The sequence below is a fragment of the Herpailurus yagouaroundi genome, unplaced genomic scaffold (assembly GCF_014898765.1).
Source record: "Herpailurus yagouaroundi ecotype Mexico unplaced genomic scaffold, PumYag 195, whole genome shotgun sequence".
NCBI lineage: Eukaryota > Metazoa > Chordata > Mammalia > Carnivora > Felidae > Herpailurus > Herpailurus yagouaroundi.
In genome coordinates, this window is record NW_024412426.1 from 7,224,272 (window position 1) to 7,242,516 (window position 18,245).

The 18,245-nt window shown below is 53.1% G+C and overlaps 1 protein-coding gene across 1 annotated transcript in view; it reads left to right on the forward strand.

Moving 5' to 3' along the window:
• Positions 1 to 1,866: 1,866 nt before the first annotated feature.
• Positions 1,867 to 18,245, forward strand: part of QSOX1 (quiescin sulfhydryl oxidase 1) — a 35,002-nt gene continuing 18,623 nt past the window's right edge. Inside the window, exons 1-4 of the mRNA XM_040446484.1 lie at positions 1,867 to 2,449; positions 9,162 to 9,262; positions 17,410 to 17,455; positions 18,014 to 18,116. Of these exons, the coding sequence (XP_040302418.1) occupies positions 1,882 to 2,449; positions 9,162 to 9,262; positions 17,410 to 17,455; positions 18,014 to 18,116 (818 nt within the window). The 5' untranslated portion in view covers positions 1,867 to 1,881. The remainder of the gene's footprint in view (positions 2,450 to 9,161; positions 9,263 to 17,409; positions 17,456 to 18,013; positions 18,117 to 18,245) is intronic.

Below are 18,245 nucleotides of genomic sequence, written 5' to 3' on the forward strand. Positions count from 1 at the left end.
TCTCACAGCTCGTGAGTTCAAGCCCTGCATAGGGCTCTCTACTGTCAGCGTGGAGCTGGCTTTGGATCCTCTGTCTCCCCCTCTCTCTGCCCCACTCTCACTGTCAAAAATAAGTAAACATAAAAAAAAAAAAAAAAAAAAAAGACTGGGACAAGAAAAGCCCCTACCTAGGTTCTGAGCTTTCTGGCCCACTTCTTTTTCTTTCTTTCTTTTTAAATGTTTATTTATTTTTCAGAGAGAGAGAGACAGAGACAGAGACAGAGCAAAAGCAGGGGAGGGGCAGAGAAAGAGACAGAAACACAGAATCTGAAGCAGGCTCCAGGCTCTGAGCTGTCAGCACAGAGCCTGATGCAGGGCTCAAACCCACAAGCCAGGAGATCATGACATGAGCTGAAGTCTGACACTCAACCAACTGAGCCACCCAGGCACCCCTCCCTGGCCTCTTCTAACCACACGCCTTTCCACAGAGCAAGAAGTCCATGCGCCTTGGGGATGTGCCCACCCAAAGCTTCTGCTCGTCACTCCTTCTTAGACAATATTGTGCGTACCTGAGACCCTAGAATTCTCTGTCCCAATAGCACAAGGCCAGCTTCTAGAGACTGTGTTGGCTTTCCGTCCTTTGGAGGAGCCAAGGAACAGCTATTTGTAGGAGGTGTGGATGTGCAGACCCAGATATGATAGTGTGGGTACATGGCCCCTTGAAGTATGGGACAGAGCTGGAGTGCAAAGGGTAGGAGGAGGAAGAGTAGGAGGAAGATTGAGGTCCAGGGACCGGTTACCACCTAAGGCACCCCATTCTAGTGCACATCTTGGAGGAGTCCAAGAATTCTAAACTTAAATTTGGCCTTCCAGATTATGATGAAGGTATACTTGTCACAATGAAAGGATATGAATTTTACATACCAGTTTAACTTGGTTTGTATGTTTTCAGTACATACACATACGGTATGTGGGCCTCCATTTGTGCCGTTGACCATGGCCCTGTAAATATTAGGGGTAGGCCCATCCCCGACCATGCTGTCTAAAATAAAATAGCACTTCCTCTGTCACTCTATTTCTACCCTAGTTCTTCATAGCATTTGTCACCATCACATCTACATTTACTTGTGTATCATCTCTCTATCCCTATCCTCACTAGAATGTAAGCCCATGACTGCAGAATCTCAGTTTTGTTTACTGTCTTATTCTTAGTACCTAGAGCAGTGTCTGGCACAAAGAAACCACTCAATAAATGTTAAATGAATAATGAGTCCAGTCCCAGATGGCTCACAGATGAGTGAGCTAGCCCACAAACACAAAGGAAAAAGATGATGTGTGACAACCCTCCCAGGAGCTCTCTCTCCCTGTAAAATAACTCAGTCTAGGGGCTACAAATGCGACCAGGGAAATAAATTAACCATTAACACCTTAGTACACACAGACACAAAATTAGTTAGAGCGTTACTTTTGAGAGGGACACTTGAGTACAGAGGGCTTCTAGTAGGCTGGGGAATTAGATGTGGGGGTCCACTGGAGGAATCCCCTCATGACCTTACCAGGGTGGCCAGACCTGTGTGCTGAGGATACACTGATTCCACCGCAATGGCCACGCCAACCCAGCCCAGCTTAGTGTGGAGACGGGGGCTTCTCATCCATGACTAGAAAGCCCTCAAATACGGTTTCCCTTGGATGGTCACAGACCTCAGGGGTGTGGGCACATCTCATCCTTGTGGGGTCATGATGATCACAGACTCAGAGACCTCCCTCTTCTCTCTCACCTGTTTCTAACTCATGTCTTATTGCGTGGAGGGATCCCCAGAACTTTTTTGGTACAGCGTAAATCGATCCAATCTATGCCAATTTACTCCTTTTCCGTTAGATACGAGGCTCGTGAGAAGCCAAATGACCTCCTCGAGTCCCCAACAGCGACCGGAACACCGGTCGGGGCCTCTGCAGGGCAAACGCCCCTCTCATGGAGGGCTGGAGTCGGGGGCTCCAGGGCCGCGGTTGCGCTCCCCGCCCCCTGCCGCCGAACACTCTAGCGCTGACTCCGAGGCCTCGGCGGACCACGGGGCGGGGAAAGAGGCGGGGCCGGGCCGAGGGGGCGGAGCCCCGTGGCTCCTCCCCCCGACGGACGCCGGAGGAGCGGCGGAGCGGCCGGGCGCCGACTCGTCCGAAACTGGTGCGCAGTGGTGGGCGCCGCCTCGGAGGATGGGCTGGTGCGGCCGCCGCTCAGGGCCGCCGCCGTCGCTGGTACTGCTGCTGCTTCTGGCGGTGGCCGGCGCCGGCGCGGCCCCGCGCTCCGCGCTCTACTCGTCCTCCGACCCGCTGACGCTGCTGCAGGCGGATACGGTACGCGGCGCCGTGCTGGGCTCCCGCAGCGCCTGGGCCGTGGAGTTCTTCGCCTCCTGGTGCGGCCACTGCATCGCCTTCGCCCCGACGTGGAAGGCGCTGGCCAACGACGTCAAAGGTGAGAGGCGGGCCGGAGGGCCTCTCGCGCCATCCCCCACCCCGGCCGACCCCCTCCACCTGTCGGGCCGAGAGCCTCTCCCACCGCCCCATCGCCTCGCCCACCTCTCTCTCTCGGCCGCTTTGCACTTCTCCCCGGTTTCCAGCCCTCGACTCCATTTTTGGCTCCCGCGCCTCCTCTCTCCCCTTGGCAGGTGTGCCGAGCTTCTCTCCCCTCCCGGCGGCCTGGGCCCTCGCACCTGCTCTGCTTTTCTGCCCGTCTTCTACCGGCTTACTGCCCCCATCCCTGCGCCGGGGTCCTTTGTTCCTCCGATTGCTAGGCTGACACCTTACCGCCTCTTCTACAGTCGCCTGTGGCAGTCCCCTTCCTCTCGCCCAGGGACCCGTCTCACCTTCCTACGGAGTTCTTCCGCTGCTGTGGGATCGGTACTAAGGACAAAAGGAACTGACATTCCGTCTTGCCGCCCCAACAACCCCTTGGCTAGTTGACCCAGCTGCTACTTAGACTTCTTTTTTTAGCTCTACTTTGGAGACAGCGTTTTCCTGCCTGGGTTCCAGGCCTCTCCTGACCTGCTGCCTCCAGTTAATTAGCTTCTGGGCCACATCCTTCTCTCTCTTCCCCTTGGCCATGAATCCTTCCACACCCTTTTGCTTTAACCAAAGGAACCCAGAGGCCCCACTGAAGACAGCCTCTCCGTATGTGTTTGGCCCTTGCTCCACGTTCTTGTTCTCTGGCCTGACCATATTTCCTTGATTCTAAGAGTCCCTCAATTGTGATACACACCATTCATTTACTGACAGCCTGAGGGGTAGAGAGATAACAAGACCACTAAATGTATAACAGATTTAAAGGCGTGCTCTGTTGCAGAAATGGCAAATTTTTTAAAAACTTAAGACTAGAACTGAAAAAATATGGTCATAATAGTAATTAATATGTACTGAGTGCTTACTGTATGTCTGACACCTCCCTGGGTAAGTACATAACATGCACTATCTCGATTTCCTTTCCACAGTTTAAAGATCTCTGTGGGTTCACACGTCTGCCTCACCCAGGTAGTAGGTGTTTGGTGGGTGGGGTGGTAGTGATTGGCTTCTGATTTGCTGCCTCCGAATGGAGCTACTTCCTGATTGTGGTGCTAGGGCCCTCGCAGGGCCCCGGACTGGAAATGGTCACTGACTGAGGGCATCTTGGGGAATAGGCCTCTTTCTAGAAAGAGAACTGGAACTGTTGTTTCCTCGTTGTGCTGTTGGTATTTCTTGATAAACTCAGCCATTCGTGGCGGAACAGTGCATTTGTAGGTGTTGGTTTTCAAACCGAGGCCACCACTCACCTTGAGCAGCTTGTGTAGTGGCGACTGAAGTGGCGAGCTGGAAAGATGCATACACCTGTTAGCCATATGGTCCCAGAATGTTATTTTTGACAAAACCGATAAACTGTTTTACCTCCAGTGTACATGTGGACGCGTGTCTGCATGCCTCTCTGGTCCCATCACCGGAATGAGCCATTTCTCAGCAGCTCTTCACACCGTTTTGGTGATGTCAACACATCTGGTCAGGGCAGAAGGGAGGAAGAAGAAGGTTGAACATGCAGCCGGAACACCTCAGGGGACATTGAGGGCCTGAAAATCATAAAAATCCCCAGATCAGTTTCCATCTTGAGGCCGTGAGAGGTCTTTAATGGCTGCAGATGAACCCAACCTAGAAGATTCTTCTATCTTAACGTTGGAGGGAAGGGTTAGCTTCCAGCTGACTCATATGTTTGGCCTCTTGCGACCCAGGGTTTTCCAATGAATTGCATAGTCAGACACTGACCCAGCTTACTCCTGGATGAGGGTTGCCACTTCCAAAAGGGGTCTTTCCCTAGTGCACAGAGGGACAGCCTCCCCCTAAAAAACACCAATCATAACTTAATCTGAGGAAGGAAAATGAAAGCCTTGAAGTCTGAGGAGATGAATCAGTCAGTGGGAAGTGGGAAATTGAGGTGGGAACCAGAGGTCTCTCATGAGCCACGGGGATGGGTCAGCCCCCTTAACAAGATCCTGTGGGAGGATAGCAGTGGCCGAATCTGGTGTCAGCCTGCAGTGATAGAGAATGCCCCTACTCCAGTCCAAGGGGGAGGCGCTGCTGGGAAGCCAGGGCTATTCTCACATCACCTCTGTATTCCCGAGGTTCCTTGAGAAAATGGTTGTGGGCCAGCAGAAGACTCAGACACCATCATGGGCCTGTGGGAGTGTGGCCCCTGCCTTCTGCCAATGGGATGAGTATCTGGGGTAGAAGCAGTGAGAGTGTGGAAGGCCATGGGGGGAGAGAAAAAATTTGCAACCCGGCCCAGCTGGCCTCAGGCATTTCATCTGACTGGCTCGGGCTCATTTGTTCAGTGACTTGTAGGATAGGTTCTCTGGGGCAGTCATTGCCACGGACTAGCACACTGGCTTCGAAAGATCTGGCTCATCCCTTTCTATTCAGGAGCAGCTCTTATTGTGTCACCATATGTTTGGGAAATTGATTGCATTCATTTTAAGTCTTCATTACTCTTCACTGGCTAATCAATGAGTAAATATTTGTTGAGTGACCTCTGTGTGCAAAGCATTGTTTACATTGCAGTTTGGGTTTGGGAAGTGAGCTACACACAGCAGGAGAATTGGCCACAGTAAGAAGCTGTGTTTGAAAAGGGACAAAGGAGTGGCTCAGCCATTTCTTGTAGGAATTGAGGGAAGGGGGAAGTCACAGGAGGCTAATCTGGTCACCAAAGGCCATCGTTTAAGCAGTTTACATACTTGCCTTATGCCAGGCACTTTGCTAAGGGCCACTATTACATATAATCTTTATGAGAAAATATTGGAGCAGTCGATTGTATTTTGTTTTTAACAGATTGAGTAACTTGCCCAAGATAGTACAGATGCTGGAGGAGGTTCGTGAGCCCATATCTCTCTCTCTCTCGAGCCCAGGCAGGTGGAGAAGTGGGTGAAGGAGGGAGGGTACAGGTGGGAAAATGGCCTCTGCAAAGCCATGGAGATGACATTTATAAGGCATGGATGTTTGAGTGACGCTGAACAGCATTGGTTTGCCTCTTTTTTTTTTTTTCTCCCCATGGTGTAGACCACCTCTCTTACTTGTACCCCTGTGATGCCTTAGTGCAGAGTCTGGCACAGGGTAGGAGCCTGCTGAACACTCATCCAGGCTGATGGCATGAGCCTCATAGGATTCCAAGTGAGAATGTTGTGATTGGGCCTTCTGCTGGTGCTGTGGCTCTTCTGGACTTAGACCTGGAGTGTCAGCCAGGTGTGAGCGCTAGGGAAGGCATTTGGTCTATCCCATGACCTCACTGCCCAGAAGTCTGCAACAAGGAGGCAGGGGTGTGGTGGAGACAGCATGGCACTGGCTAACTCCTTGTCAGGAGGACTCCTGGAGAGTTGGATAGGGGTCCAGTTCTGACCACTCGACTTGACTGGCTCTTGGTGGTTTGGGTGGGTCTGGCCTCTGCCTTAATAGTGGCTTGCTTAACACGCAAAGGACTAACGGCCATTTTTCTTGGCGAGAGTTTGCCATTAAGCGCTTGAACAGCTATTGGAGCTGGAAAGGAGAGGAGAGACCATGCTACCTGGCCCCCATTTGACCCGGGAGGCCCAGAAAGAAAACATGTGCGGCTCTTGGTGCTTTGGCCACTTACAGCCACAATCAAGACATGTGGCTCTGGGTCCATGCCCCTTCCTGGACTGGTGAGTGGGGGTGGGGATACTGCCTAGCACTCCAGAAGGAGCCCATGACCCCCCTTACTATGGGTGTCTCTTCACTCACCACCTCAGAGACCATAGCTGTCCTAGTTATGCTTGTGTCCCCATCCTTCCCTTCTACATTTGCTCATTTACTCTGTTAATAGAGAAATTACTTCGCCAGGGCAGTAATTGCACTAGGAAACTTTTTTCTCCCCAGGAGCGGGGCTGGTCTGATAACTGCTAATGTTAGGTGTTAGGCCTGCAGATTGCAGTGTTTAAGTCACCTGACACTTTAAAAAGCCTCCCTCGCCCAGTTCTCTTCCTCTTTGACAGGAGTGCACTTTACTTAAATGCAGCTTTGCATTACCAGTGGAGCACCCAGATAACAGCACCCTGTTCCTTGGACTGTTACTAGAATGATGAGTGTATCAAACCAGATCTTTATATGTCATTATGGCTCATTAAGGTATTGACATTGATATTCCTGAGAGACCTTCCTTAGCTGACACTCTCGGCACCTGACTGGCCTCAGCCTACCCCTCCACTTCCCCCTGTGGCTGAAGAGGTGCGGGTTCCATTTCATGGGGGAAAGAGAATCAAGGTATAAGAGAAGGAGTCAAAGGCCTGCTCAGGAGCAAGGGGCTGAGAACTCCCAGGCATCACCTTTCCCCCCCTGTCTCCACTACTAACACCCCCCTCCACCCCACTCCCTGGGTTTTCTGGTTGCCAAGCCAACAGAGCAGCTCTCTGTTCTGTTTTGGGCCCTCTTGAGACCAGAAGAGAAGCTCAAATCCTGGGTTCAGATCCCAGATCTACCATTGATTCATGTGTGCCTTGGGCACAGTTCTCTGATCTTTGTCTCACAGTGGTAGTTGCACATTAACTAGATAAATTAGGCACACAATGATCTCTTCATAAACTCTGTACATGTGATATCATCATCTAAGAGGAGAGTCTATGAAAGCGACTGAATGTTTGAGTTAAAGAATTTATGCTATTTGAAGACAGCATTGTGTTTACGTTCTCTCAAGGTTGTGATCAGAGCCAAGAGCAAAACCAGAAGGGTGATATCCTCACCCTGGTGAGGTGGAAAGGGAAGGGAAGTGGGTTTGAGTTGGGTAGCCTTTGGACAACTTGGAGGCCTCAGTTGCTTGCCTCATTTGTAAAGTGGGGGGAGTGATGCTCCCCTCCAGTGGCCGTGGTGGAGACAGGGTGTGTCGTAGGCACTCACTGAGCACCAGCTTTCTGTTCTCTCCCCTCCCTGTGCCTTCAGTCTTCGGGTCCCAGGGGCAGTGGACACTGACTCTGGTCCAATGGATGGTGGCCTGTACTTTTGGAGAAGAGGGGAGCCGTTGAGGCCTTCAGTGCTTGGTCACCCTACCGGGTGACTTTGTGAGACCCCCGCCAGGGGCCCTCACCGGTGGAAGGACACGGAAGTGCTTCTCTTTCATGTTCTTGTCTAATTGGCCTACTCCTTTGGGAGTAGCCAAGTCTCCCCACACAAGGTGAGCAGAGCCTGAGATGCAGAACAGAAGGCGCCAAGCCTTGAGTGTGCCAGACGGCCGCAGGAGGCGACCTTGTGCTTCCCACTCTCCCTGGGACTCCCTTGGGCAAGGAAGGAGCCATAGGAGGGAGGCCTGAGGTGCTCTCGTCTGTGCTCCAGGACAAAACCCTGTACCTGGGCAGCTCTGCTCTCCTTCACAGGTGGCTGGCTTTAAGCTCACCCCCTGCCTGGGCCTGCTAGACTGAGGCAGAGAGCAGAGAGCAGAGAGCAGTGATTCCGGCCCTGGAGCCGCTGAGAGCCAGGGCTGATCCTGCAATGCCGTGTAGTGCTGTCAGTGCTCACTGAGGACAGTGGGGAAGCTGGGCAGTGAGGTTGCACACATGAAGAAGCACTTGGGGCGGACAGGCTTGTGACTGTCACAGAGACACGAGCAGGGCCCTGAGCTTATTGCTCACCCAGGCCCCTGGCAGCTGACTGATAGGCTTCCACTCAATTTCTGCCCTTCTGGCGAAGCCTGCGCTTGGTCCCCGGGGCTGGTCTCCCGTGTGTCCAAATCCCGTTAGGGCTCTGCGCCATGTGGCAGGCACCAGTCCATCGCCACCTCACGGCTGTGTGGCCTCACGTGTGTGTGTATCTTGCCCTCCAGCCGAAGCAGCCTCAGTGTAACGTGGAACCTTAGCAGGGGGACCCGACCTGGAACCAGAGCTCGGGGGGCCTGCCTGGTAGAGGAGTTTGTTTGCTGTTTCACAGACCCTGGGCTATGGCCCAGAATGGGGCCATTATTTTCTCTGCCGGTGAGTTTGAGCGGAGGGGGGACTTGCAGCCTGGGGCCTGTTGAAAGAGCAGGGTGCCCAGGCAGCTTGGGAGCTGTTAACCTTTCCAAACTCTGGCCTCAGGCTTCTTTTCCTGCGGTTGCTGGACTCCAGGTGCCTTTCCTTCCCTCCCCTGGGTTTCCTGCCTCCCTGTCCAGCGGGGGAGCTGGTCCTCACCACCCCGTGTGCCGCCCATGCAAGCCAAGCTGGGCCGACAGCCAGGACCTCTGGCCGCAGAAGCCTTCACTCAGCGTCCACTGGGGAATTCTAAAGCTCCTGAGGCATGTTCTTCGCCCTTCTGGAATGGATGCTCTCTAGAGGGCAGCAGGGACAGAGGCAGTGCCAGGGCTTGGTCCCAGGGCGTTCAAGATCATCTCACATTTTTTGTCATCCCCCCGCAGCCTCTGTGCCCCTCCCCCACCGCAGAAAACGGAGGAACACAGATACCATTACAGGACAGTGTTGCCTGTGCTGTTTAACCATGTCCTAAGCACGGGCCAAGTGCAGGATAACCAGACTATTTCAGAGACCCCTCCTGGGGAAGGGGTGACCTTTTCTCAGGAGAGCCTTAGGGGCAGGTACTCTGGGCGTTGGTGAGGGTGGAATGTTGCACTTTGGGGGTAAGCCGGCGGAGGTCCTGGTCCCTCTTACTTCACCTGATTTCTTTGCTTCCCCTTGCAGACTGGAGGCCAGCGCTGAATCTCGCCGCGCTGGACTGTGCTGAGGAGACCAACAGCGAAGTCTGCAGAGACTTCAACATCCCTGGCTTCCCGACCGTGAGGGTGCGTGACAGGGAGGGGAGAGAGGGCATGGCACTGGCAGTGCATGTTGCCCACTGCTGCCCCGTGCTGCCCTGGCATCTGAGCTCCTTGGTGGCCTCTGATGCCTCTGGCCTCGATCCGCTTAAGTCATGGCCTCTGGAGCACTGTTCCTGTGCTTGATGAGACACCTGTCGTAGAGGCGGAAAGGGATGTGAATCGGGAGGTTCGTTTCGTCTGGCCAGTTCTTCCCTTTATAAGGAGGGGAGGGGCCGATTTCAGCTGCTCTGATTTGAGGCTGTGAGGTAGTTATCGCCTAGGCTGGTGAGAACCCTCAGCCCCAGGGATCCTCTTTCCAATTCCTCTCCCTCCCGACCTCCCAGTCTTAGAGGTCTGATCCAACACTGTAAAACCCGATTCAGGCTCTGACCCACCCATGGGCAGGATCAGACTCAGGGGGCCTGATGATCCTCTAGAAAATACCAGCAAGCTTCATCCTCATCAGGCAAGTGCCTTGAGACAAGTAGCTCAGAAGTGACCTGCCCGGGTAGCCTCACCCCCTGGTCAAATGCTGATGCCTCAGGCAGCAGGGGTCCCCATCATGGGAGCCATCACACCCAGCACATGAGGGCTCTGTCACCCCAGCTCTGGCTGAAAGTAGTGTGAGCTCTCCAGTGAGGCCTTGCCTGGCAACCTGCCCACTGTGGGGCAGCAGCAGCAGCTTAATTAACATCTGAACAACTTCCAAGGCTCTCAAGTAGGAGGTTCTGGAAAGCCCAGAACAGCAAGGTTGTGCCGTTATACTTAGTGCCCAGGGCTCAGCCCCAGCTGTAATCCAATTAGTTTGCTTCCAATTTAAAGAATCAGAATCTCTCTCCCTACCTCCAGCTATAAATAGTAAGCCTCCTTCTACCAGAATGGCATCTAGAAAAGCATTTCTTCTATAACCACTAAGAATAATCAGGAAAGGCCTCTGAAGGTTAAAATGCTAAGCATTGTCCTTAGAACAAGATATCTGAACACAAGGGCCTCAAGTTGCAGGCCGACCCACCAGCCATATCTCAGCCTAATGATTCCAAGAGAATTTGTCTGGAAAACAAGGCTCCGGACTCCAGCAAGAATGTCCAGCTCGACCTCCATGTGACTTTTCTGTTCCTCACACCCATTGGAATCCTGCTAGGTTCAGGGTTTCCACAGCCCCAGCGAGCTCCCTCCTACACTCTTGTTACCACTTGGGGTCAGGCCTAAACCCCAGGTGTAGCTGAGGCTAGGCCTGTCTGGGGAACAGCGTGGTGAGCCAACACCTCCTGCCATATCATTTAGAGGTGGCAGTAAAGAGATTGCCTATCAGTCATCCCTTTCAAGTTAAAGACCTCCCTGGCAGGGCCACTGCTTTATCCTTGTCCTGAAATATGTAACTGAAAATACTCAGAATTACTGTACAGGGATCTCTGTTCCTTTCGCTGAGCCAGGGTAAGCAGCCCAGTGTGGAAAGCTGTGGGAAGACCACCGTGGCTGGAAGAGTCCTCATTCACAGGCTGACACTTCTGTCAGTGAATACTGGCCACAGGGGTCCAGCCCCCGCTCAGCCCCTGGGAAGGGGATTGGCATCGGTGCCAGGGCCGCATCAGGACGTCCTGGCAGGGTTCTGTGGGACCTGGCACCTGGGGCTTTGTGTTTCTGCCCGGGAGAGGCTGGGGCTCAGTGGGTGTGAGGGAGGCGGCTCAGGCAGTCGGGAGGTCCCCCATAGCTCCCAGCGCCTGGCCTGCCTGTGTCACGCAGCACACGCAGCCCAAATACCTCAAGAGATTAATCATCTCCTGCACCGCCCAGCTGGCTGTGGGAGGGGAGCTGGGAGAGAAGGCCCCACGCTGGTCGTCTTGACCTTTCCCAGCCTTCACACGGGCAGTGCCTGGCTGGGCCTGGCAGTTCAGTTTCAGCAGGGAGAGACACTCAGTGTCCTGTCGTCAGGACTCTGGCCCTGGGGCGGGGGGCAGGTGGTTCTAGCTTCCGATGGGTCTCTGCTCTAAGGCACTGGCTTTCAAACCTTTTTACTGTAACCTACAGTAAGATATATACATTTTCCAGTGACATCCAGAAGTTGATTTGTATGTGATCACTAAACCAAAAGTTTCATGGAACAGTATTTATTCTTCCTAAATGCAGTGCATGCTACTATTTTTGTTCCATTTATTATTTTTTTTAACTCCTAGCTGCGATTTGCTAAACTGATGTTCCATCTTACTACTACGCTGCTTCAAAATTTTGGAAAATTCGAGATCTCCAGAAATTCTAGCCCATTCAGAGCCCACCAGACATCGTGTCTGGACTCCCTAGAGAGCAGAGCAGAGGCTAGAGGTCAGCCTGGCTGCCAGCAGGCCAGAGAGATAGCCCTGATGCCCTGTCTGCTGCCCCCCCTGGGGCTGGACCTGTCCACACTCCTGCCTCTAGAGCCTGTGAGAACTCCTGTCACACAGGGCAAGGGAGAGTGTTGCTGGTGTGATGGAGGCAGACCCACACAAGAGTCTGGCCACCCCCAGTTACATGCATCATTGTCCCTTTCTTCTGCCTCCTACCCCTTTTGTCACCATTAGCAAACAGCTTCCACTAGCCCAGCCTGTGTAGCAAACATCTGGCCCTGCAGGGCCAGCTGGCTGTGTCAGGTGCCCGTCAGACTGGAGCTGGAGCCCAGCTGGAAGAAAACAAAGGTGTGGGGGAGGGAGGGACTAGTTGGCAACAGGTTCTGGCTGGCACTTGGAGACCTAGAGGCTGGATCTAGTGGGGAGGGGCTCTGCCACGGGCCACGGTAGTGCTGGCAGGGGATATTCCATCAGGACCCCTTGTAGCCAGAGGCCCAGCTGGGGCAAGATTACAGAGAGCATCAGCATTGGGGTGGAAGAGGACGGAAGTCTCCCCTTTGCAAGATTCTGAGGAGATACTTCACGTGGGTTCAGATCCTGGTTCCACTGCTTACTATCTATGACTCAGAAAGTTGTTTAACCGTGCCTCAGCAACAGGCCTCATTTTCCTTGTCTGTAAAAACTGGGATGCTAATATCTCCACCTAATAGGACTGTGGCCGAGTGTGAAGTGAGGTCTTACACGTGAGAGTGCCACAGCATTGTGGAGTATCACGTGGAGTTCAGTAAATGTTACTTGGCTTCCTTCCCATTGTCCGGCCTCCTTCCTAAATCATCCCGTGGAGCTCACGATGGCTCCTCTGTGGGCGCTGCATTTAAGGCAGTCCTTCCATCAGCAGCCCTTGAGTGAATGTTTGCCGGGCGCACTGCGCTGTGCTCACCATCGTGGGGGAGACACAGAGAGCTCAGCAGCTAGGTAGTGGGCAGTGAACGCCAGAGGAATCGCCTGGGCTCCCTGAGCCCTCTCCCTAACACATCAGAGAGGTTTCACGGAAGAAGGGGACTTCCACTTGGTATTGAAGGACGTGTGGGCTTTGGCTGGGAGAAGAGGAATGTGGGCAGAGGAGGAGGTAAGAGCAGAGGCCCTGTGTGGGCAGAACCGTGTGACATGTTGAGAAGACTGGTCTGGCTGGAGCAGAGGCTCCTGGGCAGGGCTGAGGCACGGTGGTGGGGCCCAGGAATGGCAGGTCCCTGAGTTCAAGGCTGGGAGTGTGGACAGCCTGTAGGGGCACAGAGGCTGGGCTGTTACCTTATGTGGCACTTGCAAGAGGGTGGGGTGTCAGGGAGGGGGACTCCTGGCTCTCTCAGGAAGAAGGATATGAGCCCCCAGTCAGCAGTCACCTGCTCTCTTGTGGCCCCCTCCACAGTCAGGCCCCAACATAGCAATGGTTAGGCATATGGATCCTCCTGGGATCACCGTAAGGTATTTGGAGACCGGGTCATTTTCCTTGAAACTTGCCTTAAAAGCTTGGATCCAATGTTATCGATGGTCACCACTGGAAAGTGTGCTTTCCATTCGGCCTTATTTGACCCCTAGAAAGGCAGTTACTCTTGATATTGGTGTTGCTTCTTCACAGATTGGTAAAGACCCACCTGCTGCCCCTTGGTCTCCTGCCTTTGGGGAGATGTGGAGGTCTTCCAGGGGCGCAGAGTTGGGGAAGGGTCCTGCGTGAAGTGGCGGGAGGAAAGGGACCGGGTGCCGACTGCTCCTGGAAAAAAGAAAACTCACTGCTGACATCTTAATTACCTGTTTCCAAGAGTTGTGGTGGTTTCCCTTGGGGAGGGCACACGCCTCCTCCAACAGCTGACTTAAGAAGGATGCATTTTAATAGGAGGACAAAAATGTGCCCTGACTAGATTTTAATATGATTTTCACATGAGCATCTAAGATGATCAAAGGGCAGAGGTTCTCTGCTCAGCTGAACAGATGCCTTCTGGGAACTTCCATGTTCTCACCGTGGGGCTTGCAGAGGTGCCAGAGTACAGTCCTCTACAGTCCAGAGAAAGTTCAGTTTCAGGCCTGTCATAGCTGAAGTGTAGGGAAAGGGGACAGCGGGGGTAAGTTGGGGTCAGGTCCTAGAAGGCCTCGGACCCAGTGAGTTTAGCCATTATTCGTTGGTAGTGGGGAGTCAGGGGAGAGATTTGCGGGAGAATGACATGATCAGACCGGAACTGTGCCACTAAGCACAGGGGGGGCAACGAGGAACAGAGTTGGAGAATGCAAAAATTGAGTGGATGAAAATGTCTGAGCTCACAGAGGGACAGGTGACAACTGTTGCATTAGGCCAGGAAATAGGTGGTAAGCCCTGGTCTGGACAAGGGCAACTGGCCCAGACGACTGGTGAAGAATCACAAAGGTCACATTCATGGAACTTGTCCACTGACTGGCTGATGGGGTTAGGGGGAGGACGAGGTGCTGGTCTGGATAATGGGGGGAGAAGGATGAGCATGGGGTGAAATAAGCAAAATAAATGGAGAAACAAGTTGGGGGAGGGGTGACTTAGAGAGTTGGGGGAGGGGTAGCACCTGGGTGGAGGGCACCAGGAGGAAACGGAAGTCTAGGACAGGTGAGGACCTGGACAGAGGGTTCAGATTGCAAATCATTTAGACCAAGTAGATGACATTGGCAAGGGAGGCAAACAGTAGGCTTATTCACTCATTCATTTGCTCCTTTGTCCAAAAGCATGGATTAGCCTCCTTGTTTTTGATGATGCCTCCCAGGGCTTTTTATAAAAAAAATTTTTTTTTTTTAATGTTTGTTTATTTTTGAGGGACAGGGTGTGAGCAGGCAAGGGGCAGAGAGAGAGGGAGACACAGAATACGAAGCAGGCTCCAGGCTCTGCGCTGTCAGCACAGAGCCCGATGCGGGGCTCGAACTCACAAACCATGAGATCGTGACCTGAGCTGAAGTCAGACGCTTAACAGACTGAGCCACCCAGGTGCCCCTTTCCCAGGGCTTTTTAAACAGAAGAGTGTCAAGAGCTGATGCATGGCTGGAGACTGGGTACAGGAGATGGTGGGGGCAGGGGACACGAGACAGGAGTCCAGGGCGGGGCTAGGACCAGGGTGAAGGGAAGGCTGTGAAAGTGGCGAAGAAGGCCTGGTCGGTGTCAGGCAAACCAAGGGAGATGGCAATGTGAAGGCCAACGAGGAGAATGTCAGGAATATATGGTACAAAAAAGTGGCAAAACCTGGCCATGGGGGCAAAGCAGACACTGCAGAGGAAGCAAGGAGGCGCTGGAGACATCATTGGATTGGCCAAAGGGGTCAGCTGAGCAGTGGGGGCATAGGCCACAGGCCACAGCATGGGAGTGAAGTGAGGGGGCAGCCGGAGAGGGAGAGCGGACCCTGCTCTGGGAAAGTTGGCAGTGCTAGGAAAACGGGAAATGCAGTAACTGGAGGAGGAAGGAGGGTGTCTCTCTATTCTCATCCCACTTCCCTTCCTGCCCTTTTTTAAAAGAAAAATTAGGAGGATTGGAGTCTATTTGTAGGCTTAGGGAAATTGCTGGCAGAAAATGGAAAGAGTTGATCGGAAAAAGTTCCTAAGAGCATGAAGTTGGGAGCTGGAGCCCCAGTGGTGACATTGTTCTGGAAGGTAGATGGGAGGCATCTCTGAGGACAGAAGGGAAGGCTGTGTAGTAGCACAGGGGCACGTGGAGGGACGTGGGAGGTCTTCCTGGGGGTGTGTCTTGGGTCCCTGCATTCCCCTGGGTCAGTCTTGCTGGGGCTCCCGTCTCACTCCCTGCTGCCCATGGCCGGGGCCTTTAGAAGGCTCCGCTGGGGTCCAGGGAGGGTGCCTTTTGATGGAGGTAACATGCCAGCCCCTTTTAATAAAGCACCTGCTCAGACCTGGGTGACCTGGTGGTTGATGAAGACAAGTTGCCACGCTACTTCTCATGACTGAAAATAACACCCGTAGCAGTGACGGTCCATAAATGCCTTAACATGCTTTCTCTACTCGATCCCATCGCAATTCAGGAACTTTGTGATTGTTCTTACAAGTGTTAGGATAACGTATAATTTCACTCAGAATTTGTTCAATAACTGCAAAGAACATTATTATACATATATGTGGCAGGGTGCCTGGGAGGCTCAGTCAGTTAAGCGTCCAACTTTGGCTCAGGTCATGATCTCACATTTCATGAGTTCAAGCCCCGCATCAGGCCCTGTGCTGACAGCTCAGAGCCTGGAGCCTGCTTCGGATTCTCTGTCTCCCTCTCTGTCTTCCTTTTCCCCACTCACAGTCTGTCTGTCTGTCTGTCTCTCTCTCTCTCAAAAATAAACATTTAAAAATGAAAAATAAAAATACATATATGTGGCGTGTATCTGTGGATGGTTTTCACCTAGAATAAAAGTTCATATTAATGGTCGAGAAAGAAAGAGGATAAAGCAGTTAGCAGGAGTTAGGAGCCAGGTGAGGTCAGAGGGAACAGGAGAAGGTTGTAGATGGGAAGAGGTGGGTGGCTTCTGTGCATCTTTGTTGTTCCTCATGTGGGAGGGTGGGCAGGTGGCCTGTTAGTTTTCCGCTTACAAATGGCTGGAATAAACAGATGCTAGCTGGTCAGTGTTTCCTAGTGTTTAAGAGGTGGAACAAGGGAAGGGGATGGTAATAATCATGCAGTTAACATTTATTTGTTCCTTACTGTATGCATCAGACACAAGCACTTAGATATGTTATCTTTGACTCCTCACAGCAAATCTTCAAGGTGGATGGTGTCATCTCATCTTAAAGATGACAAGGGAGAGGGGGGCTAATGGATTGCCCAAGGTCACACAGCAAGAGTAGTAGAATCGAGGTCTGGTAGACCGCGGGGCCCGTACTCAACCACCAGCTTGGAATAAGGTCGGATGGCCGTACTGTTGCAGGCAGAGGCCCAAAGGAAGCTACAGGTGGCCCCGGAGGACCTCAGGAAGAGGCTTCTTCCTGGCCAGCAGACTCTCTCACAGGCCTTTAGGTAGCTGTCTGTCTGTCAAGACAACTGAACTTTGTTCCCTCTTGAGCCTGGGAGAGCACAAGCCAGAGCCCTGCCAGCGGTCTTGCCGCTTACACAGAGGCCCACATCCTGAGGAATTGTCCTCTGTTCTCTCTGTCCTCTTGCCCAAGGAGGTCATTCTCGCTCCACACTGAGGCTGGAGTGTCATTCGCGTAAATGGGAAAAGAGGACGAAGTGGTGAATTAAATTGGCCTGTCTGTAACAAGACTTGTTTCTTCAGGGGCTTGGGCCCACCCTTCAACAGGACCTGAACTGGAGACCCCTCCCCTCGTGGAGTGTCTGCTGTGCCAGGCTGGGAGTTCTCAGTGGACAGACAGACACCAGCCTCTAAGGACAGACTGCCTCAGAGGGTCGCTTACATTTTCTGGGGGAAGTATGACGTGACTTTGTTTTCTCGGTTGGGTTTGCCTCATCCTTTCATCCATGCAGCGGATATTTTCCAGTCACAGTGTGCTGGGTGCCGGTGCTTAGGGAGACCGTCTGCCTCTAGTACTGTGCGTCCCTGGGTGCATCAGAGCTGTGGGGGTAGGGATTGGGTACGGAGACAGGGAAGACAGGAATCCGTGTCCAGCCCCAGGGGCAGAAACCGTCCTGTTCTCCTTTACAGATGAGGAAACTGAGGCTCACAGAAGTTAAGTAATTTTCCCAAATTAACCCCCTTGAGTAAGTAGAGGGTCTTAGACACGGATCCATCTGGCACCGCTGTTGTGGTCTTAGCTCCGTGTGTTACTGACTCTCGCCCGTGTGTTTGCTTCCAGTTCTTTAAGGCCTTCACCAAGAATGGCTCAGGAACAGCACTGCCAGGTAGGTGTCCTGGGTCCAGTTGTCCATGGTCTTTCTCTTTTTCTTTCTGCTGGGTTTCTACTGAGGTGAGGAGAGCCCGGCAGGGTCTCCGGGGTGAGGAGTTTCCCAGGTGAAAGTGGAGTTTGTGTTTTCTTGTGTGGCCTTCCCAGCCAGCCTGGAAGATGCCTTCAGGGAAAGGAGGCTGAAGAAACCCTTCTGGTTTGGCTCGTTCAGGGTCCTGGGAAGAGGGGAGGGTCACAGTGTATCCAGGCTAACTCTTCCTGTCAAAATGGGGTTGGCATCCAGAGGGACAGACCAGCTAGCCTCCGGGGAAAACCCTCATGGGTCCCAGGTCTGAAGGACTCTTTCCTGTCCCCTAAGAGATGGGTCTCCTTGCATAACTTAGGGCCACAGAAGAAGACCCCACCCCCACTGCTAAGGACTGAGCCATGCTCTGTTTCTCTCAGAACTAGCCTGTGCCCTGGGCCCTTTGTTTCAGTGAAGCCGACAAGGGTGCTGGGATTCATTCTCCTTCCCTCCTCATGCCCCCCCCACCCCAAAATGTCCGTCTTCATCCAGTGGCTGGTGCTGATGTGGAGACGCTGCGGAAGAGGCTCATCGACGCCCTCGAGTCCCATAGTGACACGTGGCCCCCTGCCTGCCCCCCACTGGAGCCTGCCAGGTATTCGGGGTGGAGCAGATTTGGTGCAGCGTGGGCCAGGATCACAGGCCTGGGAGCAAGAGGGTAGTGGGGACAGCTGGGCAGGGGAAATGAAGGCCTGTGTCTTTGGGGCAGACACCTCTGTAGGCT